General features: G+C 39.6%; 2 protein-coding genes across 5 annotated transcripts; one reads left to right on the top strand and one right to left on the bottom strand.

Annotated features, from left to right (window-relative positions):
* The first annotated feature begins 1,474 nt into the window (after positions 1-1,474).
* On the top strand, positions 1,475-23,785 carry LOC131129802 (AP-1 complex subunit sigma-2-like). 4 transcript variants are annotated; one of them, XM_078790258.1, is made up of 8 exons: positions 1,475-1,573; positions 8,176-8,260; positions 8,611-8,789; positions 10,655-10,763; positions 10,839-10,976; positions 12,510-12,540; positions 17,586-17,648; positions 19,209-19,408. In XM_078790258.1, exons 3-7 carry the CDS (start codon positions 8,611-8,613, stop codon positions 17,645-17,647), a joined length of 519 nt encoding a protein of 172 aa, XP_078646384.1. In that variant the 5' UTR covers positions 1,475-1,573; positions 8,176-8,260; the 3' UTR covers position 17,648; positions 19,209-19,408. The 4 variants fall into 4 exon arrangements, with proteins under 4 accessions (XP_078646384.1, XP_078646386.1, XP_078646385.1 ...); XM_078790257.1 differs by lacking the exons at positions 1,475-1,573; positions 17,586-17,648; positions 19,209-19,408 and adding exons at positions 6,720-6,738; positions 23,061-23,785; XM_078790260.1 differs by lacking the exons at positions 12,510-12,540; positions 17,586-17,648 and having other exon boundaries at positions 1,479-1,573.
* On the bottom strand, positions 2,354-6,850 carry LOC131129799 (retinoschisin-like). The gene is made up of 6 exons (XM_058073674.2): positions 6,551-6,850; positions 6,436-6,461; positions 6,166-6,343; positions 4,642-4,783; positions 4,363-4,558; positions 2,354-2,939 (listed from the first exon to the last, which is right to left on the bottom strand). Exons 1-6 carry the CDS (start codon positions 6,690-6,692, stop codon positions 2,787-2,789), a joined length of 837 nt encoding a protein of 278 aa, XP_057929657.2. The 5' UTR covers positions 6,693-6,850; the 3' UTR covers positions 2,354-2,786.
* Positions 23,786-23,978: the final 193 nt, after the last annotated feature.

The following is a 23,978-nucleotide window of genomic DNA, read 5'->3' as shown; positions in this document are numbered from 1 at the left end:
CAAGATTCTAACTTAAAAAAAAATGTATATTTCACTTTATTTCTTTAAAAAAAACCTTTGATCTTGCACATGCCAGGAGGGTCTTCCTGGGTCTTCCGTGGGTTTTCTCCGGGTACTCCGGTTTCCTCCCACATTCCAAAAACATGCTAGGTTAATTGGCCACTCCAAATTGTCCATAGGTATGAATGTGAGTGTGAATGGTTGTTTGTCTATATGTGCCCTGTGATTGGCTGGCCACCAGTCCAGGGTGTACCCCGCCTCTCACCTGAAGACAGCTGGGATAGGCTCCAGCACCCCCGTGACCCTTGTGAAGATAAGCGGTAGAAAATGGATGGTTGGATGCAACACATTTCATTTTCTCCAGGGCGGATATATCTATTTTTTTCTTTTTTATGTGAGTTTGTTGACTTTTTGTCCATCAGTGAGCTTGGAGAAAGCTTTGCAATCTTGCACTTTTCACTTTCTATTCTGTCGGTTCTTCCTGACGACGTGCTGTGTATTATATGAATATGAATATTGAATATTGACTTGAATTGTAACATAGTCCACATCTCTATCTGCTTTGTTTCTTTTTTTTCCTCAGACAAACAAATGTGGCTCTTTCATGTTTCCAAATGTAACTCCAAAGCTCCAATAAAACAAACATTAATATCACTCTCTCCTCATTCTTTACTTATTAGAATTCATAATTATTAGGGCTGTCAATTGATAATTATATATTATATAACCATATAAATATATATATTAAAATATTTGATTGTGATGAATCACATTTGTCCATAGTTAACTCACAATTAATCGCAGATAAAATATTTTTTAAATCTATAATAGGTGTGGGAAATCTCTTTGTGGTAAACAATTCAATGTGCAACTACAACGATAATTACATCAAATTTAATGTAAAGGGATATCAATTTGGGAACTTTGCGCCATTATTTAAACAATACGGTCAGCAAGCATATTTTTGTATTACTATTTTTCTTTATTATTAGCATATTAGCTCTTAAACTCGCCCACAAACGTTCAGCAAATCTAAAATGTGAGTAAGTGAGACCTCTCACACTAACATGTTTTTGTTTATTTGTGTCAGCTCAGAATAAGATTTGTTTATTCATGATACTGGTTTTAAATTCTAAATGTTTGCGAGCAAAAAGCTTATTGAGGAAACTTCAGAAACGATTATTATTAAAGAATTGCCTCAATGCACCTTTCCTTCATGAAATGTACAAATGAAAATACCTAAAACATCGGGCAATAGTCATAAAACATTTCATCCAAATTGCAAACCTAATGTCATATCATTTCTCTTTTAAAATACATTAAAATACATAGAAATTCATCATTATACTACAGTAAATATTATTTCACTACAATACTCTAACTATTTCTACAGATTTTGAATGTTTAATGCGATTTGCGATTTGTCCTACTTTTTGGACGGTCATTGAACGCACCGACGCACCGTTCTCCGATGCCAAGAGGGCTGTATGGATGTATTTGGATGTATTTTCCCCCTTTTTCTTTCACCTCATACTTGCTCCCGAATGCTGATACTATGTGGGAATGCATAAAGGTAAGATTTGATGACTTTGAGTGCTACTGTGCATCATTGTGGTAGTTCCATGCTAAATGGCTAACGCTAGCAAAACACTGGACTTCAGCCACGGTCATCACATTGACAGCCCGTCAATAGCAGCTGGAAGTCCAATTTAGCTGGCAGTTCAATGAGAGATGTAAAAATGTGAAAAGCACTGGTTAGTTGGGCCACTCTTATGCCAAGGTAGCACTGTATATGACAATAAAAACAATACCTGCACTGCTCCGGTCTCTGGCAGGCCATGGAATCCGTGAGAAGTCAAACACAGCGACAGTAGATACAAACAACATGCGGGTTCTGCTTCACTTCCTGTCCGTCACCCCATTTCCTTCCCAACCCTTGAACATATATCTCCATGGCAACACATGCGCAAATACAACACATAACATATAATACCCCTAAGTATCATTACATATTTTTTTTAAAGATTACTTTCATCTTGCAATTCTGTTTTTTTTAACTTTCATCTATTTTTTTTGTAAAAAAATGACTTCATATGATAACTTTAAATCACATTATTTTTCTAAACATTTGGCTTTGATACTGTGGCGTCACTGGTGGCACTTCCTTGTTCCCAGCGTGCTTTGCGGTGCTGCCGATGTGGTTGGTTTGTCCGTTTGTAGTTTGAGCTGCAAAACTTTTCTCTCTCTCTCTCTCTCACTCTCTCGCTCTCTCTCTCTCTCTCTCTCACACTCTCACTCTCTCTCTCACTCTCTCAAAGTTGATCTCTGCAAAGCAAGACCCTTGAGCGCCACAATACGTATGCATGTAACGTTTTTTTACTGGCAACTAAAATGAACTTAGAAGATGATGACATTGTCCTGAATAAGTATAACTTTATTCATGTGATATTATTACGTTGTTGTATGATGCAGATGTGAAAGACTTGGCTCTTGTGAGACATTTTCTTGTTTAAGTCAAACAACAGAAAAAAAAAAGATTCTTGCAAGATTTGGACTTTAATTGTGGAATAGTCCAGCTTGCGTTGATTTGACTGAAATGTTTCTTTCCCCGTTTCGACTTTCATTGGAGGCAGTTTTGAAAGTACTGTAGTTGTCTTAGTGTGAAGTAGTGTCTAGTATGAATTAGTTCTTTATGCTATACTGTATATTCTCTTGTCAAAGTGCTGTCTGATGCCAGGGGAGATTGTGTATTCCCTCCAAGCCTGCATGGACGACACGTAGAACATTCAAGCACACTTGTTCATGCACATGAGCAGCTCCATGCGGACAGCGATGCGGGTGTGCCAGCCCAGAGGAAGCAGGCGGATGAAGCGGGCCACGATGGGTGGACGCAGCAGGTTCTGAACGGTGGACGAGCGGTCCGAATTCCCGTAAAACACCTGAGTGTGAAGGCATCCTGTCACGTTCAAGCACTTGCATGCTGTATGTAGACTATGTAATATGAAGTACTTCAAACACTTGTACTGCTTTACACTCCAGTGACAAGTGTTTTTTTTAACTGAGATTATTTTGTATTATTATAATCTTTTTTCTATAAAAATGACTTTCATCTTGAACAAATTATACTTTAATTTTTTTTATCTTTATATTTTCCTGAAAAATATTAACTTTAATGAAGGGGACCTATGATGCTTTTATAAATATAGTTAGAATGTTGTATTCTGGTGTTAAATCATGCCAAAGTTTCAGATAATGAGTTTTGAGCATTTGGAGGTGAGCCCTGAAAGAAGTTTGGGATAGCTCAAAACGCTCGGTTTGAAAAGGCGTGGTTAAACTGTTCATTTGTGATGTCACAGAGGGGCGGACTAGCCCACAAACTTGCTGAAGTCCTTCACCTTTCCAATGTTACTTGGTGGTGTGGGCAAGCAGTAAGTAAACCTAACCCTAACCCTAATTTATCAGTGTCCTAACTGTGTTTATTTATTTATGTAAGTCATGGAGCAAAAGTGGTTTTCTGTGTAGCATTATAGAGTGTGCATACAGGACGCTGGGTTGCCAATAGCCTTTTCCCACCACAATTAGTGGCTCTACTCGAGTTTTTTAACACTCTCGTAGTCCTGCAAAACACATTACACGTGACCGATGCTGGAAAAAAACCTAATGCTAAAATGCTAAAGCTACTTGCCATTAAGAGACGTCCTGAAGTAACCTCTTTTCTTGAGAAACTTCGGACTGTCCAGTCTCTACTTCTGGATCGGGATCCAACACAAATGGCTGGATGTTAAAAGCCGATGTTTTAAAAAAAAATACATGGCCGTTTATCCACTCCTATAAAGTTGGTTTGCAGTTAGCGGTACAAACCAGAAGTCTTACGATGTATTTGGGAGTGTGACCAACCACAGCAGAGTAGGCGTACCTGGAGGCGGGCCATTGGTGGAATACATTAAAACAGCCTGTTTTCGCGGGGAGCACAAATTAAAAAAAATACCGCTGAATAGGTGCAGATTCTGGAAGATCTAGAAAGCTTTATGTGCTGGTTATTGTGTGTAGCTGCTCTATAGGAGTCCACAACTCAATACAAAGGGTCCAAAATGAGCATAATAATATTTTTTTTTGCAAAATGATTTCAGTCTTCAGTCTACTACTGCAAGAGTACAAGCTTTTTCTACAGTACAGTACAAACTTTATTCTTCGTAAAATAGATTGTGACTTTTTGAGAAATCAGTTCTTCTATGCTAACTTTTTTTTGCGGGGATGGGCCATTGTTGTTGGCGGTACAGCTTTTGTTTCCATTGAAAGGAGCACGCCAGCGAGCGTTGTGGTGACGGAGGCAAGGAAGAGGATCTTGGTATTCAAACGTACCCTGTTGTTGCCAGTCGGGTCCTTGTAGTAGACCCAGTTGAGCGTCTCCACGGTGCGGTACTGGATGCTGTACTTGGTCATCCACTCGTCTGCGTCGCAGCGTCCCTGCGTGAGAATGCCTGACACCACGCCCACTTCCTTCAGGTCCAGTTGGATCCACTGGTACTGGTCGTTGAACTTGGAGAGCCAAGCGCACCTGGCAAGACACATCATCAATACTCTGTTGTCACCCGAATACGATAAGGCACGTCTTTGGGGTAAATGACAGGACCTATATACCCAAAGCCCTGGTTGTTGAGGCGGGCCCTGTTGGGGACCCAGGAGGAGTACCAGCTGGTGTACTGGTCCTGATGGGAGCAGCTGATCTGCTCCGACGTCACTGATCCAGATTCAAAGCCCAGCGGTTTGTGGTACGGACACTCTGTGGACCACAACACACCAAGAACTCCACATTGATGCATGCATAAAACATGGCAATAATAATAATTTCTCCCTGTGCATGTGTGGGTTTTCTCCGGGTACTCCGATTTTTTCCCACATTCCAAAAACATGCTAGGTTAATTGGCGACTCCAAATTGTCCATAGGTATGAATGTGAGTGTGAATGGTTGTTTGTCTATATGTGCCCTGTGATTGGCTGGCCACCAGTCCAGGGTGTACCCCGCCTCTCGCCCGAAGACAGCTGGGATAGGCTCCAGCACCCCCGCGACCCTCGTGAGGATAAGCGGTAGAAAATGAATGAATGAATTAAAAAACAGCGGCATGGGAACTTGTTTGCACAAGAGTAAACAAATCAGTTTAATAATAATAATAATAATAATAATAGATTGGCTGGCGACCAGTCCAGGGTGTACCCCGCCTCTTGCCCAAAGACAGCTGGGATAGGCTCCAGCACCCTCGCGACCCTCGTGAGGAAAAAGGCGGTAGAAAATGAATGAATGAATGAATAATAATAATTGTAAAAATATACATATACAAAATATACATTCTAAAAACAGAATTTAACAAGAAAACAGCAAAAATTTTAAATCTAAAGTATTTTTAAGAGAGTACCGTCATGTCAAATATATATAAAAAAGTTGGACTTTAACCCCCCAAAATAGTGAAATTATGAGACTATATTATAAGAAAAAAATAACATCATAGCATAAAGTTGAAATATCAGGATCAGAAATTATTTTATTACCAGGTATGATCATAAAATAATTTTAAATTAAAATAATACATTTTATTAAAATAAATGAAAGAAATGTATTAATCTGAAAAAAAAAATATATATATGTATATGTTAAAAGGGGACCTATGATGCTTTTTCCACTTTTCTGACCTATAAATGTAGTTAGAATGTTGTATTCTCGTGTTAAACCATGCCTAAGTTTCAGATAATGAGGTTTGCGCATTTGGAAGTGAGCCCTGAAAGAAGTTTGGGATGGCTCAAAACGCTCGATTTCAGAGAGCTTTAGAGACAACGCTGGGTCTTTGTGACATCACAATGAGCCCGGCTTCCTTATTTGGGCATGAGCTGTAGGCCAGATATGCTCTAGGACTGCCCTCCCCACTGCTCTGCTTGGTTCTGTTTACAGCTGTTAGCTATGGCTCCCAGGAAATCTTTATAGGAGGCAAGCTCAGGCGGAAGTGGTTGGTGTTTCCCAGCAAGAAAAGAAATATTTTCATTTGTCAACAGCATTTTTGTGAACATGAACATAAAATATCCACCAAACTATTCCTTTGGCATTCCAAGAAATGCCAAGTCATGATCAGAGAGGACAAACATGAACAAAAAAGTAATTCCAGGTGACCTCACCTGGCATGCAAGTCAGCAGGTGACCTTGAGGAGGCGCTGCCAATGGTGATTGAGGCGAGGTGGTGGCGTCGGTGGGCGGGAATCGCGTGGGCGATTCACAGTCACAGGTGCACGTTTGGACGTTCCCTGTCCAGGTCTCCAAGATCTGCTGCTCCTCCTCATGGAGGATCTCCTCCTCCTGTTGGAAGTTGGAACGGAAAGTGGAAAAGCTGTGAAAGCAACCATGAGTGGCGTTGCAGGACTTTGTGGTGTTGACACATTTCCTCCTACCTCCTGAGTGTCTACGGCAGTCAGGGCTGAACGACATCGAAGCACGTACGCAAGGTCAAAAGACACATGTGAAGATTGCATTGACAAACATCTTCATGAGAGATCTTTGTATTACCCTGACACAGAATGAGGAGGAAGAGGACGGCCGCTGAACCAGTGGAGACCTTCATCTTCCTCTTCTTGCGCTCAAAATGTGAAGTGATGAGATTACAGTAATCCACCGGCCTGGTGGCGTTATCTTCTCTAATGCTCCTCATTGGCTGACAACAACTTTAGAGGAGGAAGGCTGACCTTTTTTGGGAGGTATTTTCCTTGGCCTTTGTCCTACCAATGACTAATTATTCTTGTACATCTGCAAACTTATTTTATATAACTTATTATTGTACATTTTTAGGTAATGAAATATCAATTATACAGTACATACTGTATACGTACATACATTTGTTAGGGCTGCCCATCGATTATACGCTTTAATTGGGATTAATCGCATTTTGTCCATAGTTAACTCATAATTAATCACAGCAAGGAGTAGGTTTTTATCTATTATGAGTAGGGATGTAAATCTACATCAGATTTTATGGGCCGCATCAGGTTTTCCACAAAAAAAAAAAAAAAAACGCATTTATTAAAAACAAAAATTTTTAAAAAACTTCGCTTTGGTTCCATTTTTCTACAAGAAAAGCTCTGATAAAATATTCCACTGTTCTCAAATATCTTAATTTTTATTTTTCTACACAAAATAAGATGAAAAATAAATAAACAAATCAAGAATAAAGAAAATCCATCAGTAATAAATAAATATAATAATAATAATAAAACGGCAAATAATAAAAACTTAAGAAACCACATATAGTTGGTGGGTAGACAAATTATTTTTTTCAGATTAAAATTAACAAAGCATTATTAGAGCCCTGTAGACATGAAAAGCACGACTATAGTCACATTTATACTCTTTTTATTTACAACATATTGCGCAACTGCAGGGTCTTGAGACACATCCTAACTCGCAAACTAGAGAGCTAGCGACCTAAACGGTAGCCTTCAAGTTATTTCCTTTAAACTTAAATAGCCAAAAACTTACCACTTCCACACGGATAGGGAGGATAACTATTAACAGTTATTTAACCTTTAACATGAACATTAATCAAACGTAATAATTTTTTCTGGGTACATGATACCATACAGCATCCATATCAAACTTGCGCGGGCCGCACTAACATTAAACTTTCATATCAAGGCGGGGGCCTCAAACTAGTGTCCTGCGGTCCACATTTGGCCCGCGGGCCGCGTGTTTGAGACCCCTGGGGTAGCATATTGTCTTATGACATCCACCGATACTAAGCTGTGTAAAAAGCAATGTAGCACAGACGCAAATCCCATATCTGGTTACGTCTAACAAACATAAAAAAAACATAATAAAATAATAATAACATAATAACATAATACATAATGATTTTGGGAGTGGGGGACTAGGAGTGTATATTTTGTGCATTCTGCTCACCATCATGGCAACCAAACTGTGCGGTTTGTTTCACGGAAAATGACACAGGATTCTATTGTATTTTCTTGATCTGAAGCCTAGCCGTTATATCTATGACCTCGTCCAATCCGCGTCGTTGAGCTTTGATTGACGTAAATGACAGCCATTACAAGTGAGTGTCACAGAATTTAATCATATTGAGGGCGGAAATTAAACCTTAGCCAATGAAACATCAACCTCTGCATTCTCTGTCCAATCAGGAAGTTGATGGTGTTCAGCAGCGGCTACGGGTAGTGATGGCTGGTACATTTCTTCTTCTGAGGGAAAAGCAGTGTTAATGTAAAGGTAAGAAGTTTTTTTGTAATACTTTTATTATTTGAATTTAGGCTGACGCGTGATTGTTGGGTATTGTGTTTTCTATCCAGCTAGTAATTGCCGAATAACGGCGACTTTACTTCCGTTAGCGTTGTTATGTTCGTCTCGAGTCACGCGTCACCTTTTATTTCTTTTTTACTTTACTTCTACCTTCATTAACTTGCTGATTCTGGTCTGTTGGCTTTCTACAATTTCTTAAATGACATCGTATAAAACGTATTGATGTACTATTTGTCCACTTTTCACTTCCTTGTCCTAAAAACGCCTTTGCTGAGGACATTTTGTCCAGTGTGTCTCACTGTGTCCTTCTTTCATCGCAGATGCAGTTCATGCTTCTTTTTAGCAGACAGGGCAAACTTCGACTCCAGAAGTGGTATGTGCCGCTGTCTGATAAGGAGAAGAAAAAGATTACTAGAGAGTTAGTGCAAACCATACTGGCCCGTAAACCCAAAATGTGCAGCTTCCTGGAGTGGAGAGATCTGAAGATTGTGTACAAGAGGTAAGTAGAATGAAAACAATCAGTGGTGGCCTCTGCTCTGACAGTTGCCATCATCATTGTCACATAGTTCTTCCATTGATAGCCTTTTATTCATAAGAGTTTTTTTGTTCTTCGTTTCCCAAGTAGCACAAAAAAGACCACCAATCCATATGTCTCTCCTTCAAATAAATGCTTGCTACTCTCTGCAGTTGACAAGCAAAATGCCTGTGGCCACAATTTGAGTTGGCGTTTACATAGCTGATGGCAGGTTAGTGTGAGGTATAAACCCTTTAAATACTAGCGCCATCGCATGTCTACTTTATTCTGTAGACCCAAAGTGTGGCCCGGGACACCAAGTTTGTTTTTTATTGGCCTGCTGTACTTAATACTTAATAGAAATAAAGTTAAACCAAGAACATACCCAGAAGAAATGGAGCAAAAATACAGAAAAAAGTCCAAATGTAAGAGAAGGTGAAAGTCCATACTAATAACTAATAATAAAACAAACTGTTGTCTTTAAATATATATAAAGTTTTTTTTAGCCTTTTTAGAAAATGTAAAAATACAGAAAAATATCAAAGTGGCTCCCGACATAATTCGCCATAGCATTTCAGTATGTGGAATCAAACTATGGAATGGATTGAGTAAGGAACTCAAACAATGCACAACGATGAGCCAATTCAAGAAACAAAACAAGCAGTTGATGTTTGTTAAATACAAGGATGAAGAGTCTTGAACCAGTCATGATGTGCTATATATATCACTATATTGACACTTACTATGGTACCCATTATGGCATTGTATGGTCATATCACCTCGTACTTCGGTACGGGACAAAAAATTACAAAATAAAAAAAAAAACAACAAAAAACTTAAACTGTATTATTTTTTTTCTATGCCCCCTATTTCATAATTTAAAATTCGATGAAGAAACTGTAATATTTATTTTATCATTTGGTAATGGCTATGTACTTGCATTTGTACTCCTCTCAAATAGACTGCTGTAAGGCCCGGTACTCTCTTCAGTTTAATATTGCAATTGATTTGCCCTGATGGATTCATGAAGTCATTGTGTTGGAGGGAAGTTGCTTCCTGTGATGTCTGCATCGCTTTTGGACCAACAGTCGCTGTGGGATCAGCAGAGGACCTCCTTTGTTAGCCAGTGGTCACATGATGCTTTAAGAGCATGCAAGGGATTATCTGCGCTAAAGAACCTGCGGCAGGATGAAGTGAACACCTCTCATAAGGCCTGTACTATGTGACTTCTCACAGCTAATCAGTGAAGAAAGGTCATAATAATACAAATACCATAATTGATCATGCAAAAATGATATTCTGGTATGTTTATTATTGTACATATAATTAGTGGGAAAAAATATTCATTCATGCATTCGTTTTCTACCGCTTTTCCTCACGAGGGTCGCGGGGGTGCTGGAGCCTATCCCAGCTGTCTTCGGGGAGAGGCGGGGTACACCCTGGACTGGTGGCCAGCCAATCACAGGGCACATATAGACAAACAACCATTCACACTCACATTCATACCTATGGACAATTTGGAGTCACCAATTAACCTAGCATGTTTTTGGAATGTGGGAGGAAACCGGAGTACCCGGAGAAAACTCACGCATGCACGGGGAGAACATGAAAACTCCACACAGAGATGGCGGAGTGTGGAATTGACCTCGGGTCTCATTCATACCTATGGACAATTTGGAGTGGAAAAAATATTATATCTTAAATTCTGGAAAAGTGGATCTTTTGCATTACTTGTACACATATTTCAATTTAGTGCTTGTACTTATAATAGATAATACTGCTTATAGTCATAATACAAATGTCCGGAGAAGACTTTGTCAAGCCACCCTTGCATGCTTACGGTGTTGCAGATACGCCAGCTTGTATTTCTGCTGCGCCATTGAGTCCCAGGACAATGAGCTGATCACGCTGGAGGTCATCCACAGATACGTGGAGTTGCTGGACAAATACTTTGGCAGCGTGAGCCCCTCATCGCTTTTCTTATCTCCGCCATGCTTTTCCCCCTTTGCTCGTAACACTCTTTTGTGCGGACAGGTTTGTGAACTGGACATCATCTTCAACTTTGAGAAGGCCTACTTCATCCTGGATGAGTTCCTTCTGGGTGGCGAGACTCAGGAGACATCCAAGAAGAATGTGCTGAAGGCCATCGAGCAGGGCGACCTGCTGCAGGAGGTGAGGGAATTTCATTTGTTTCGTTATTGTAAGGGGCGGCCTGGTGGCCAAGTTGTTAGCATGTTGGCCACACAGTCAGAAGATGTGAAAGGTCTGGGTTGGTATCTCTGTGTGGGCATCTCCAGATGGAGTTTGCATGTTCTCCTCATACATGCATGGGTTTTGTCCTAGTTTCTTAGGTTAGGTTAATTGGCAACTCTAAATTGTCCATTGGTATGAACGTCAGTGGGAATGGTTGTTTGTCTATATGTGCCCTGTGATTGGCTGGCCACCAGTCTCGCCTGAAGACAGCTGGGATAGGCTCCAGCACACCCGCAACCCTTGTGAGGATAAGAAGCATACAAAATTAATTACTGTTTTTGTGAAGGGCTTAATATTCTTGCATAATCCATCTTGATGAATACATACAATAAAACAGCATTCTTTAAAGTTATAAATCATCTATGAATCGTTCATATTTGAAATGATAAAGAATACTACTGGTACAGTTGTCCCTCGCTCTATCATGGTTTTGTGGTTGGCCCATTATTAGTATTAATAAATAAAAAAGTATTAAAGTAGTATTAATAAATAATAAATAAAGACGTTCTCCTCCTATTCCGTGGGGAAGTGGTAAGCCTACCAAGCGTCTCAATCCAGATTCCTTTTTTTTTTTTTTCAAATCTCTAACATCGAAACTGCAGCTCGCAACATGACTTGCAGTGCGGTTGTAGCATGCTTGAGTTGCCAGAAGCTGAATTCTGTAGCTTCAACAAAAATGTCATGCACAACAGAACACAAAGTAACATATGGGCATTCAAATAAATATCTACTCACAATTGCCATGCCAAAAAAAAAAATTGTGTTCCTGCCGCAAGGCATGCTGGGTAACTTGTGGTACCCAGTAACATGGTAACATTTTGCCATATTTCTTGCATTTTTTAATGATTGCAAAATATGTTCAGAGAAGTAAATGAGGAGTAAAAATACACTTGATAGCCAATCATAGATCATATTATGCAGCTCGACTACCCAGCATACCTTGTGGGCATTTTGAAATTACAGTTTTTTTTAGCTCTTAGTTGTGGTTTATCACCTACATAGTAGTGGTTGATTTTTGTGATGCGTTTATTTTCTGTAGATGTGTTTTTGGTTCGTTGTACGGTGAGCAAGAAGGTCATTTGATGATCACCTATAATAGACAGCACCTCCAACCCAATGTGGCTCGCGAGTCAAAAAGTCTGGGTCTGGAACCAATTAACTGCATAAACGAGGGGCGACTGTATTGTGTATAAAAGTAAAAAGTGTCTGTATTGCAGTTCTATGTGTGTCAAAGGACTAAACAACAAAAGGAACTATAATTTAATATCACTTCCTGTCTATGAATCCTGTCAAATCATTCTTCTTCTTTTTTTTGGGGGGGTGCATGCTAACAGTGCTTTTCTGCTAAGGCTTGCTGTTGTTCTGATTGTCTGTTTCCTGTCTCCTCAGCGTCTAAATCCCATTTCTCTCTTTGCTTGTGTATTCTTTTGCTATTTTTGGTGCAACTTGCAGAACATAGACTCTCAGATGCGCATGTTTGCAGGTACCGTTTGCTGTTAGCCCTCATGCTAGTAGTGTTAGCGCAGTAGAAGTAAACACAGTAGACCCGCTAAAAGGCTGTAAACCCTTTAGATCAGGGGTGTCCAAATGTTTTTTCCAATGAGGCCACATAGTAAAATATGAAAGGATGCAAATTTGTCACCTTGCTATTTTATATATCAACACGTGCAGCTATGCTAAGAAGTTATATACTGTATATTTCAAGACAAAACTACAGCTCAGATTTGTCATATTGCCTATTATTATATCAACTTCACTCCTTTTTTTTAAACTTTTTTTTTAAATATTTCAGCTTTTTAACTTTATTCCCATAATTTTAAAACAAAAAATGTCCCCCAACCAGATTTTCCTGTTTTTTCCTAACTTTATTTTGTTTTGTTTCTCATAATATAATACTTTTTCCATAATATTCCAACTCCATACCACTAAAATGACATTTTTTCCCAACAATTTATACTCATTAAAAATGCAACATTCCAACTTTTTTCGGGTTTTTTTTATTCCAGCTATTTGTTTTTCCAATTCTGTTCTTTTTTTAATTTTCCAGAAATTTCAACTTTATTCCAGTAAATTTTCTTTGTAATTATGACTGCATTCTTAGAATATTTAGACTTTGTTTTTGTAGTATACCTTTGTATAAAATTATAGAATTATTACTTTTACAACTCTTTGCAACGATTTCAGCTCTTGTCTTATTTTTCCATTTATTTCTATAATATTATCACTATTTCCTAAATGGAAAATATGAACTAACTTTCATAAAATTAAAACTTTTTTAGCATAATTTGTAGCATAATTTCAAAATTATGCTACTAAAATTGCTACTAAAATGTTTTCCTCATTATGTTATTATTGTAAACAATTGTTTTTTGTTACATTATGTATTTATTGCCGGCACAAAAAAAAAAAAAACACATGCCACAAATGGCCCCTGGCCCGTATTTTGGACACCCCTGCTTTAGACCATGGTTCACTTTTACCAGTTACTCTTTGACAGCACCGTGTACTCTACTACCACTACTACTACTACTATGATGACTACTATTACTACTACTACTAGTACTACAGTGGCTATAGGAAGTGAAAACCCCATGTTGAAGTTTTGTCAAGGCATTGAACCAACCAATCGCAGCTGGACTGTTAACTTGCCACTCATCTGAGCAGGCTTCATCAGTTGTAATGTGCTCTCGCTTTCTGCTTCCCGTGAGTAGGCGCACCGCTGATTTGTGAAGTAAGTATAGCTACTTTAGAGCTCTGTAATAGTCAGGCACGGATGAAGTATCAGCATTGGCTCGGGACAGCAAGGGTGCTACACTTAGCAGTGTCATTTTATTGGGAACATTCTACCTTAGTCATGGACCTGATGCAGGCTTTCAAGTCAAGTCAAGCTCACAGTCATTTCACACTTTGAAGTCTTTTAAGGTGTTCACTCGGTTGGAGGGAGATTGTTTGGAGCCTTTCTCTCTGAGCTTTGGGCCCGATAACTAGAGCCTCGGTTTGGAAAGTAAGCAGCCGTCCGGAGTGTCCAGAGGGTCGTCAGCAGGCACGGGAAGGTGGGTAGCTTGGTATGGTCAGGATAAGTATGGAGGTTTATACCGTGTCTCCTGATGACCTGTTCTAGTGGCAGCATGTAAATAAATAATTTTTAAAAATCCCACATAAAATTGAACCTTAAGGACCACCACATATTTCCTTGATGATGGCGCTATGCTGACATATAACTTTCTGTTTATGAAATAAGATGTCCATCTATCCATCTTTTTCTGCTTAATTGATTTTGGGTTGTGGGAGAAGACCAAACTTCTCTCTCCCAGGATGCTTCATCCAGCTCCAGGTCTTCCCAGGACACTTAGGAGAGACCCTGAGTACCTCCCCCCAAAAAACAGTTCCCAAAAGACCAACAAAAAGTCTATCCGCTCTTTTCTCTAGTGAGACTAGACCTCAACATGCCAACAGTCTATGGTCAAACTACAGCTGTCCTATCTAGTCTTTGAGCATGAACTGATGAAGCCTGCTCGGATCGGATGAGAGGTGAAATGTTTGCTGATCAGTCCAATTGCCACTGATTCAATGCCTTGCAGTTAAGGTGTTTGAGATGCACTACATTTTCCCTATTGGAACACAATAAATAATTTTTTAAAAATCTGTACAATCCAGAAGTAGGAAACATGTTCCCCATGTTTATTGGTATTTTTCTTGTGAAACAATTGATCTATGTCTATGTTTTTGGTATCTATATAGTGTGATGACTGCTCTGGAGCCACTGTTTAGCAATAACTCCTCTGTTGTACGGTACCGTACAGTATTTGAGCCAAAAACACTTCATGTTGTTATGAAGTGGTGAGTCAACACTCGCTGGGAACATAAAGTCGTGAGGTAAGTCATAAATGGGAAGAAATGTGCCATAGAATGAGTCCTGAGAGGATACCACATTGGCTGCAAACCAAGCATAGCCCTTCCAAGTTCCATAGTCCCACTGTGGACAAGCTGTCAATCAATGTTTTACAAGCACCATCCAAATCTAACTATTCTTTGACTTACAGTATTTGCGTTGCGCAATGCAAGTTAAAGGGCAGGATTGGACAGTCACGTAGGGGGCAGGACGTTATCTGATTGGCTCACTTGCTTAGTCGTAGCACCAGACTGGAGACCAGTGAGGTTGAGTAGCAAGCTGTTGTGCTGAGGGCTCCATTGGCATGTTCAGGGCGACAGCCTTCAAGTGTTGCCAACTCCTTTGTAAGCAAAGTAGCTATTGGCTGACCTCATTTGCATAATTTGACATTCCTATGTCTGCATGACTTGTTCTCACCCCTTACCCCCTCCTCACTGCAATTTTGTCTCTGTGTTGTAAAGATATAAAAACAGATGAAAAGCGGCAGCTAAGAATACACGTAATGGGTTCCACCAATTCCACAGATAAAGCCTTCTTGTTACGTCGTAGAGCTACGTTACTTGCATAGTGACACCTCGTCACACCACACCGGCTTGGTACCAGCCGGCTAGTGACTAGCTTCACCACACACTCTCTAACAATGCCTCAGGCTACTAGTGAAAGGTAACGCTACATATTGGAGCTGCCGCCACTAGTGGTAGTAGTAGTTTGGAACTACCTTTCTATGTTGCTATGTGCAATCAATGCACCCAGGAAGGAAGTTCTGCTAATGATGTGGAGGTGGAGAATTTTAAGTACTTGTTCAGAACAATGGATATTGCGAAAAGGAGGTGATGGACCGTGTGCAGGCATGATGGAACGGGTGGAGAAAAGTATCAGGCATGATGTGTGATAGAAGAGTTTCAGCAAAAATGAAAGGAAAGGTATACAAAACTGTGGTGAGACCAGCCATGTTGTTTGGTCTAGAGACAGTGCCACTGAGGAAAAGACAGGAAACAGAACTGGAGGTAGCACAGATGAGAATGCTGAGGTTCTCATTGGGAGTGACCAGGATGGATAGGATTAGGAACGAGTACCTCAGAGGGACATTACATGTTAGAGGCCTTGGAGATAAAGTCAGAGAGGCCAGACTGAGATGGTTGGGACATGTCCAGAGGAGAGATAGTGACTATATTGGTAGAAGGATGCTGCCAGGTAGGAGGCGTACAGGAAGACCAAAGAAGAGGTTTATGGATGTAGTGAAGGACGACATGAGGGTAGTTGGTGTAAGAGACAAATGCGTAAGACAGGATTGGATGGAGGCAGTTGATTTGCTGTGGCATTCCCTTACGAGCCATTGCTGGCAACAGAGAAGGAGAGTTTGGGGAAGGCCAGGGTAAGCAGAGCTTAGGGGAAGGCAGAGAGTTTATCTGGAGTTTATCTATAGCCACGCCCATATAAGGATATCTGCTCCTCTGTGACATCACAAATGGGTTTTACCATGCCTTCTGAAACTGAGCGTTTTGAGCCATCCCAAATGTCGTTCAAGGCTCACTTCCAAATGCACTTTGGCATTGTTTAACACGAGAATACAGCATTTTATCCACATTTATATGTCAGAAAAGTGGAAAAAGCATAATAGGTCCCCCTTAAGAAACACAGTTATGACCTCAACTATTCTTTGGAGATTGGCAGACTGCATTCATGGTCCCATTATAATGTGTTTATGAGTGTGGGAGCCCTGCCATAAATAAATGGATGTATGGGAGACACCATAAGTGTTCAGTAAGATCAGAGAAAGTTGCTACAATTTTGTGCCAGGTCTGAATTAAGGATCGACCGATACATCGCCCGGCCTGATATATCTGGCCGATATTTGCGTTTTTTGCTTGTATCGGTATCGGCCAATACACGCATGGGTTCGCCGATGTATTTTTCCACCGCATGATTTACAGGCACGCTACGGAGGAGCAGTCATCACATCAATGCTAGATAAACTTAAACTATGACAGAAATGTTTTGCACATGGTTGAATATTTATTCCTTTTAAAGTTCATAATGCTGTTTAAATGTGTGTTTAAGAAAGCTGAATCCTACTGTGTTCAGTGTTTACATTTCAATAAATATTTGTTTAAACATGAGACCTGTAATATTTGTTATCATCGTCATTTTTTCATGTAAATTGAGGGATCAAAAGCAGTATCGGCCACAAATATCGGCTCAAGCAAAATCGGCCCAAGCAAAATCGGCCATCGGCTAGATGGTGATAGAAAAAAAATCGGTATCGGCATCAGCCCCAAAAAAAAACCATATCGGTCGATCCCTAGTCTGAATCCTTGCTAATTATAGGATAAGTTGGCAACACAGTTAGTTAGTCCACATTGTCTGTGCTCTGTGGACAAGTTGCATGATCACAACGACCCATGTTGTAAGAACCATACAGCATTAGGAGAGCCACTTGGATAAATGATTGCATTTTTAGGATATTAGCTTCCCACGAGCTGCTCCTTTTGTGTAGAGCCAGATTCAGGTCTTGGCTGGAATGAGGACGTCCCGGAAGCTTTCACACTGAGCTTGTTTAAGACATCCCAAAATGAAGCTGAGAGAATGAGGACAGTCCAGGAGCTTACGTCCTATTGCTTTTTATGTACTCTCAGGTATGGCGGTCCCAAATGTCACCTCAGAGTCTTCTGGTCTCTTCCAGAACTTGACCCGCTGAGGTGAATACTCCATATGGATTTAGGTCACTAGTACTAGTACTAGAAGATCCCTGTAGTGGTAACACCATAAAGACCATAGTCTTTTTACATCTGTAGTCTGTCTATAGTTCATGTCCAGTCTTCTGGTTAACGTCCTGGACCAGTGCTCTTGGTTGGGTTGAAGCCCAGTGTTCCAGGTCAAGTATCGGTTACACCTGCTCCCTTGTCCAGTGTTTGTAGTCTGCTTCCTGGTCCAGCACTCCTTGTCTGATTGCAGGTCTGCTGTTCCTGGTTCAGTGCTCTTTGTCTACTGGTTCGTAGCCTGGTGTTCCTAGCTTGGCTTATTGTCCATTAGGTTCCTGGCTCAGTGGTACTGGTCAGTTTTGTGGTTAAATGGTCCGGGTCCAGGTCCAGTTCTCCTGGTTGGTTTCTTGGTTCATTGCTCTGACTTCCTGGTCCTGTCTCCCTCAGTCCTGTTCAGGTCAGGTTTCTGGACCAGTACTGCTGCTTAGATTACAGGCCCAACACTCCTTGTCTGGTTCCTTTTCCACAAGTCAACCCCTTACCCTTCACCCAAGTCCTGATACTTCACTTAAGACAGGGGTGTCCAAACCTTTTCCAGGGAGGACCACATAGTGAAAAATTAAAGGATGCAACGCTTCCACTTTCATTTTTTGTACAGAAAAAATACTGCAACTCAGCTTTGTGATGTATGTTTAAATAAAACACTATTAGTTTAATGAACTAATAATACTCATTATGCTGTCTTTGCTTTTTTTTGGCTTTTCCAATTTCTACTTTTTTCTTTTAAATTTTCTTCACATAATTACCACTATGAACCAAATTTTCTCAAACTTTGTTTACTCACAGTAATCGTAATAGAGTTGGAAAAAACGTCATCAATTTTCTTTATTATTTCAACCCTATGCAACTACAATGATGCTTGTTTTTTTTAATATTATGAGTATACTCTTGTAAAATTGTGACTTTTTTCGTTAGAACATGACTTCTTTCTTCTAATATTTTTTACTTTATTCTTAATGCAGTTTTTTTAATTTCTGATATTTTTTTTAAGTTTCATTTTTAACTATTTCAGATTTTCTTTGAGAAAATTTTCTTCTCATAATTCTGACTTTATCCTCAGATTTTGCCTTTATTCTCATATAAAATATGATAATATATTATATATTATGAAATAATATATTAATTAATATAATTAATATATTATTAATTTTCCACAAAAATGTGTTTTGTTTTTTGTAATATTATCACTTTAAAAATGTCCCTCAACTTCATAATAGACTTTTTGTTTTGCTGATTTCTCTTTTTTTTGACTATATTTTTAAAATGTGCAGTGGGCCAATTTAAAAAACAACAACAAAAAAACGCTTTGGGCTGCATATGGCCCTCGGGCCGCACTTTGGGAACCCCTGATGTAAGACAGCATGATGATGTAGTAGTTCTGTGTGTCATGTCATGTGTATGTATGAATTTGATGTAGTATTCATTGCAGGTAGACATCAGAATGCTGTAATAAATCACCTTCTAGCCTGTTGTAAAAAAGCAGTTTGTCTCCCTCAGCCCCGTCATGAGTACTTTACCGTACCAGTGTACTGAATGGCTGCCATGGCTGCTGCTGCTGCTGCTGTTGCTGTCCTTCATGCATGCTCCATGTCCTTGTCCCTGTCCTGACACAACAACGCTTACAATGTCCCTACAGCTCAACCTACTGGACTCATCAAACATCCATTGTAACTCTTTAACGAGGGAATCAAAAATGCTGCTACCTTTCCCATAGTCATTCATGTAAATCAGGTGTACAAATGAGGGCCACATAGTGAAGAACGGATATGCTAAGAAGTTATATACTGTATATTGCAAGAAAGAAAAATGCATCTCGGCTTTGTCATTTTGCTGAAAAGGTTTTTACTGTTGCAGGTTTTTTTTGTGTATTTTCCAACTATTTCAACTTTCTTCTAGTCAGTTTTATTTACACCAAATCACAACAGAGATTATTTGAAAGCCCTTAACACATGGAGCAAGTGTAGAAGCACACTCTTCATACCTGTAGGAGAAAGCAAGAGATACTCAATTCAGTGCTTTTAGGCCGTGTCTACCCGGGAACGCTTCTTTTTTAAACATCTCGTAATACAGTGTTAGATCAGTAAGTAGTTATACACAATGCACTGTTAACAGACAGCAAAATGATAGATGACCTGTGACCAGTGAGTGTTTGCGCCACACTGATATCACACTGATATTGTATCTTTGCTTCAGGCAGAGAAGTGTGAGTCGGCTGCATCCGTGCTTCAGAAAGCATACGTGCTTTTCACTCAGGTTTTCAGTTGATAATTTGAGAAGACTAGAAATAAATGCTTTGTGAAATAGAAACGGTGAGTTGTGGATACACTTGTGGGACCCCAGACCATACGGCACGCGGCTTCGGCGGTGGTTGAGGCAAAAAAATCAGGTGTGGGAGGAATTTGGTGAAGCTATTGAGCACGACTTTTCTGGTACACCATCCGGCGCCTCGGAAAAGGGAAGCAGTGGCCGGGGCCTGCTGACCTCGACTGAGGATGTAGTCGGACGGTGGAGGGAATATTTTGAGGCCCTTCTCAATCCCACTGACATACCTTCCATAGAGGAACACTGAGGACACATACATGTACAGTTCCATCACTTTAGCTGAGGTATCTGGGGTGGTCAAAATGCTCCTCAGCGGCAAAGCTCCGGGGGTGGACGGGTTTCGTTGGTCGAATCCCTGCTACAAGAGGTCCAATGCGGTTTTTGTCCTGGTCGCGGAACACTGGACCAGCTCTACACTCTTTGGGGGGGGGAGGGCTACTACGTGCCATCCGGTCCTTGTATAAACGGGGTAGGAGCTTGGTTCGCATTGCTAGCAGTAAGTCCAGCCTGTAATTTTTATGAAAATTAGGTTGAGGAAAAAGTAAAAAATATTACCAGAAAAAAAAACACATTAGATCTTGGTTTTAAAAAAAAAAAACAGAAATTGGTAATATAGCTAGAATTGTACAAAAACAAAGTCAACCTATGAAGAGAAAAAGTGAAGTTGATACTAATAATACACTTTTTTAAACCTACAGTATATCACAAAGCTGAGATGCAGTTTGTCTTGAAATATATTGAGCTACATAATAATAATAATAATAATAATAACAATAATAATAATAAGTAGAATGTGGCCCTCGCTGGAAACACCCCAACTATATTCTGTTATGTTTTAGCAGCAAGATATTTTATTTTAAGTACTACATAACAAAATGCTAAAAATTCTGTTCTTGGATGTGGAATATTCCCTTGTGAGACGCTTGGAAGTGTGCCCCCCAGCGGTCATAAGAGGGTAATTAGGAGAAAACTACCCTTCAGTAAGCTAGAGATGTGCATTGCTGCATTTCAAAGAAGATATTCGGGTTATTTTTGTGTCATGTATTCACTCAAGTTACCATACCAGTAGTCTCTGTTATGTAATGGTATGTACTGATTGTGTTTTAGATTGGCAGGCATCAATACACTAGAAGACATTATGATTTATTGTTCATCTGAAATACCACTATGAAATAAGGGTCTTGATTGGCCTGGCACAAAACTATGTTGGAATAATTAGCTTGAGAATTTATAAAATTCACACTTTGGTAAGCACCCAAAATGTTTTAATGCAATCTATTGATTGATGGCATTGATTTCATCGATAGACACTTTTAAATGTTGATGATGGGTAAATAAATGGTTCCTGTTATGAAGCACGATGGTGTCTCTTTTATGTGGTATTATCTGGACGGGTTCATGTCTCATAATGTTGTATTTATTATTTAGTTGTGTCAAAATATGTACTTTCTGAAGGTTGATGAAGTTTTTTTCTCTTTACTTTATGCTCATCATGTCCTGTTAGGATGCAAAAGTAAGTGCTGCTTAAATGCTATCCAGCAAAAAAGGTCATAATAATAACATTAATGGGTCAAATACATTAACAGGATATACTGTACAACTGGATTGGAAAGCTGTTTTCATATTTACAAATATATTTACTCTTAAATCGATGTTTTTTTAATCTAAAAACATTTATTTTTATGAAAATGTTATATATTCGCAAAAGGAAAACTGCACTTCAATGTGAGACAGGAAGACACAGCGTTCTCTTTCTGCACGTTCTAAACATATCAAAACTGATAAAAAGAAGCAGCTAAGAATGCAAGTAAAAACTCCAAAATGCACCAAAAATGCTGTATTTACATGCACATTAACCAAGCTACATCGACCAATGTTATTATTATTACTATTATTGTTAACATTAACTAGTACGATAATGGCGTAGTGATACCTCGACATACCACACCGGCGAGCTACTTTGCCAGCTAGGGACTACCTACGCCACACACTTGCCAGCACCAAGTTCACTGCATGGTTAGAAAACCATAGCGGGCTCTGTAGGTGAAATTGGTATGTCTCATTGTGTGCATTAATGAGCTGCCCCTTTTTATCTGGTTTTATTAGCGATGTCCAATAATTATCAGTACCACTATCAGAATAAAAATGCGATATCAGTTGATATATGTAGGTATATGATTTTTTTCCCTTTCATGAAAACCAATATTTAAAGAATGCTGTATACAACACATATGTGTTCATTCCACCATGGGAGATATGTCATCAATATGTTGGACATCCCAAGTTTTTATATATTTTAGAATGCATTAAAAGAGAAAGATGTGTGTTCACATCTCGGATAAAGATTGTGGATGATGAGCAAAATTCCAAAAGTGCAGTTTTTCTTTAAAGTTAGAATTCACCAAGCGTTGGGTTGTTCATCCACTAATGGGGAACGTGAGCTACATGGGCTTAGACCAGGGGTCTCAAACTCAATTTACCTGGGGGCCACTGGAACTAGGGCCTGGGCAAGGCTGGGCCGTGAACAATGTTAATCATGATGATAAAATCTAGTACAGTATTCAGTTGTCATTTTAAGCCTTGGGTGTATTGAATTCACAACATAGAAAGAAACGCTACATCTAGCATTACCTTTCTTGGTTAAGCTAGTCGCTAGCTGGCCATTGCTTTTTGATGATGGGCAAAATTCCCAAAAATGTGCAGTTTTGCTTGAAGGAACTCTGGGCGTGACCAGTCCAGGGTGTACCCCGCCTCTGTAATATGTAAAATATTCAGTTTTGATATGACTATTTCAAAAGGTTGTCGCTTGAATATGATTAGAGATAAATGCATACCGTAAATGACAAAAATCCTCAGTATGACCCAAAGCGGAAGGCCTGAAAATAATAATCTGCAAAAAAAAAGTTTGGGAACCACTGTCTCTATGTATTCAACATATAACTTTTATTACTTTTATTACTGACGAATGCTGAGCTTTGTCAGTGTGTGTTTTTGGCCTTTAATGTAGTTGTTGTTCTTCCTCCACAGGATGGAGAGATCCCACGGAGTGTCCTGGAGGAAATCGGATTGACATAATACATCCTCCACAGGCCACGCCTCCATCCGTCCTGCTGTGTGCGGCCAATTTTACAACATACTCGCACAATCGCTTTTTTTTTTCTATTTTAACGTAGCACTCTTTGTATTTGGGTCAGTGTTCTCCAGAACATTGTCTATTTGACAGAAGCTGAACTGTAACTGGAGAGTGTATGTGTACTGTATAGCCTTTACTGGATATTTAGTGTTTAATCCACAGAACCAAAGAGCAAATGTATATTATATAGCCTTATATTTAGCGTTTAAAAAGGGAAGTCAAAATATTACACCCACAGAACCAAAGAGTTATGGGAAAAAAAGTACTTTTATACTCATGTTGGTTGTCTGTTGTATTCATGCACTGGAAGGCGGCCTGAGCTTGAAAACAAACACTGGAAAATGCTTATTAAAATGACTATAGTACAGTACTTATCAGAGGAAGTACTGTAGATTGTACCTGGAAACTTGTTTCTGTGGGAAGGATCTCATCAGACTGAGTTCCTGGTTCCGAGGCCAAGTTACTAATTCCAGGTAAAGTTGGGGTAAGTGGGGTGCCTGGTTCTAGGTACAATTCCTTGTTTCGAAGTTCTTAGTTTGAGGTAAGGTTTCTGGTACTGGTGCGTAGTCCCTATTTCCGAGGTGAAATTTAAGTTTCCAGGTTAAAGTTGCTGATTCCAAGTAAACTTCCTGCTTCCAGGGTAAAGTTTTTAGGCTAGGAGTCCACTGGACTAATATAACGATTAATTAAAAGATTAATATAATGGCAACGTGCCGAGTTAACATTAATTTGGCACCACAGCAAGCCACTACGCGCCAATCACATAGTCTTTGGTGCAAACTGGCACCAACTGGCGTCGGCCCAGTGCACTC

This window comes from Doryrhamphus excisus, linkage group LG4, assembly GCF_037039965.1.
Source record: "Doryrhamphus excisus strain RoL-2023G ecotype Guam linkage group LG4, RoL_Dexc_Guam_v1.1, whole genome shotgun sequence".
NCBI classification, from domain to species: domain Eukaryota; kingdom Metazoa; phylum Chordata; class Actinopteri; order Syngnathiformes; family Syngnathidae; genus Doryrhamphus; species Doryrhamphus excisus.
The sequence above is the reverse complement of the archived record's forward strand: the minus strand, read 5'-3'. Positions and strand labels throughout refer to the sequence as shown.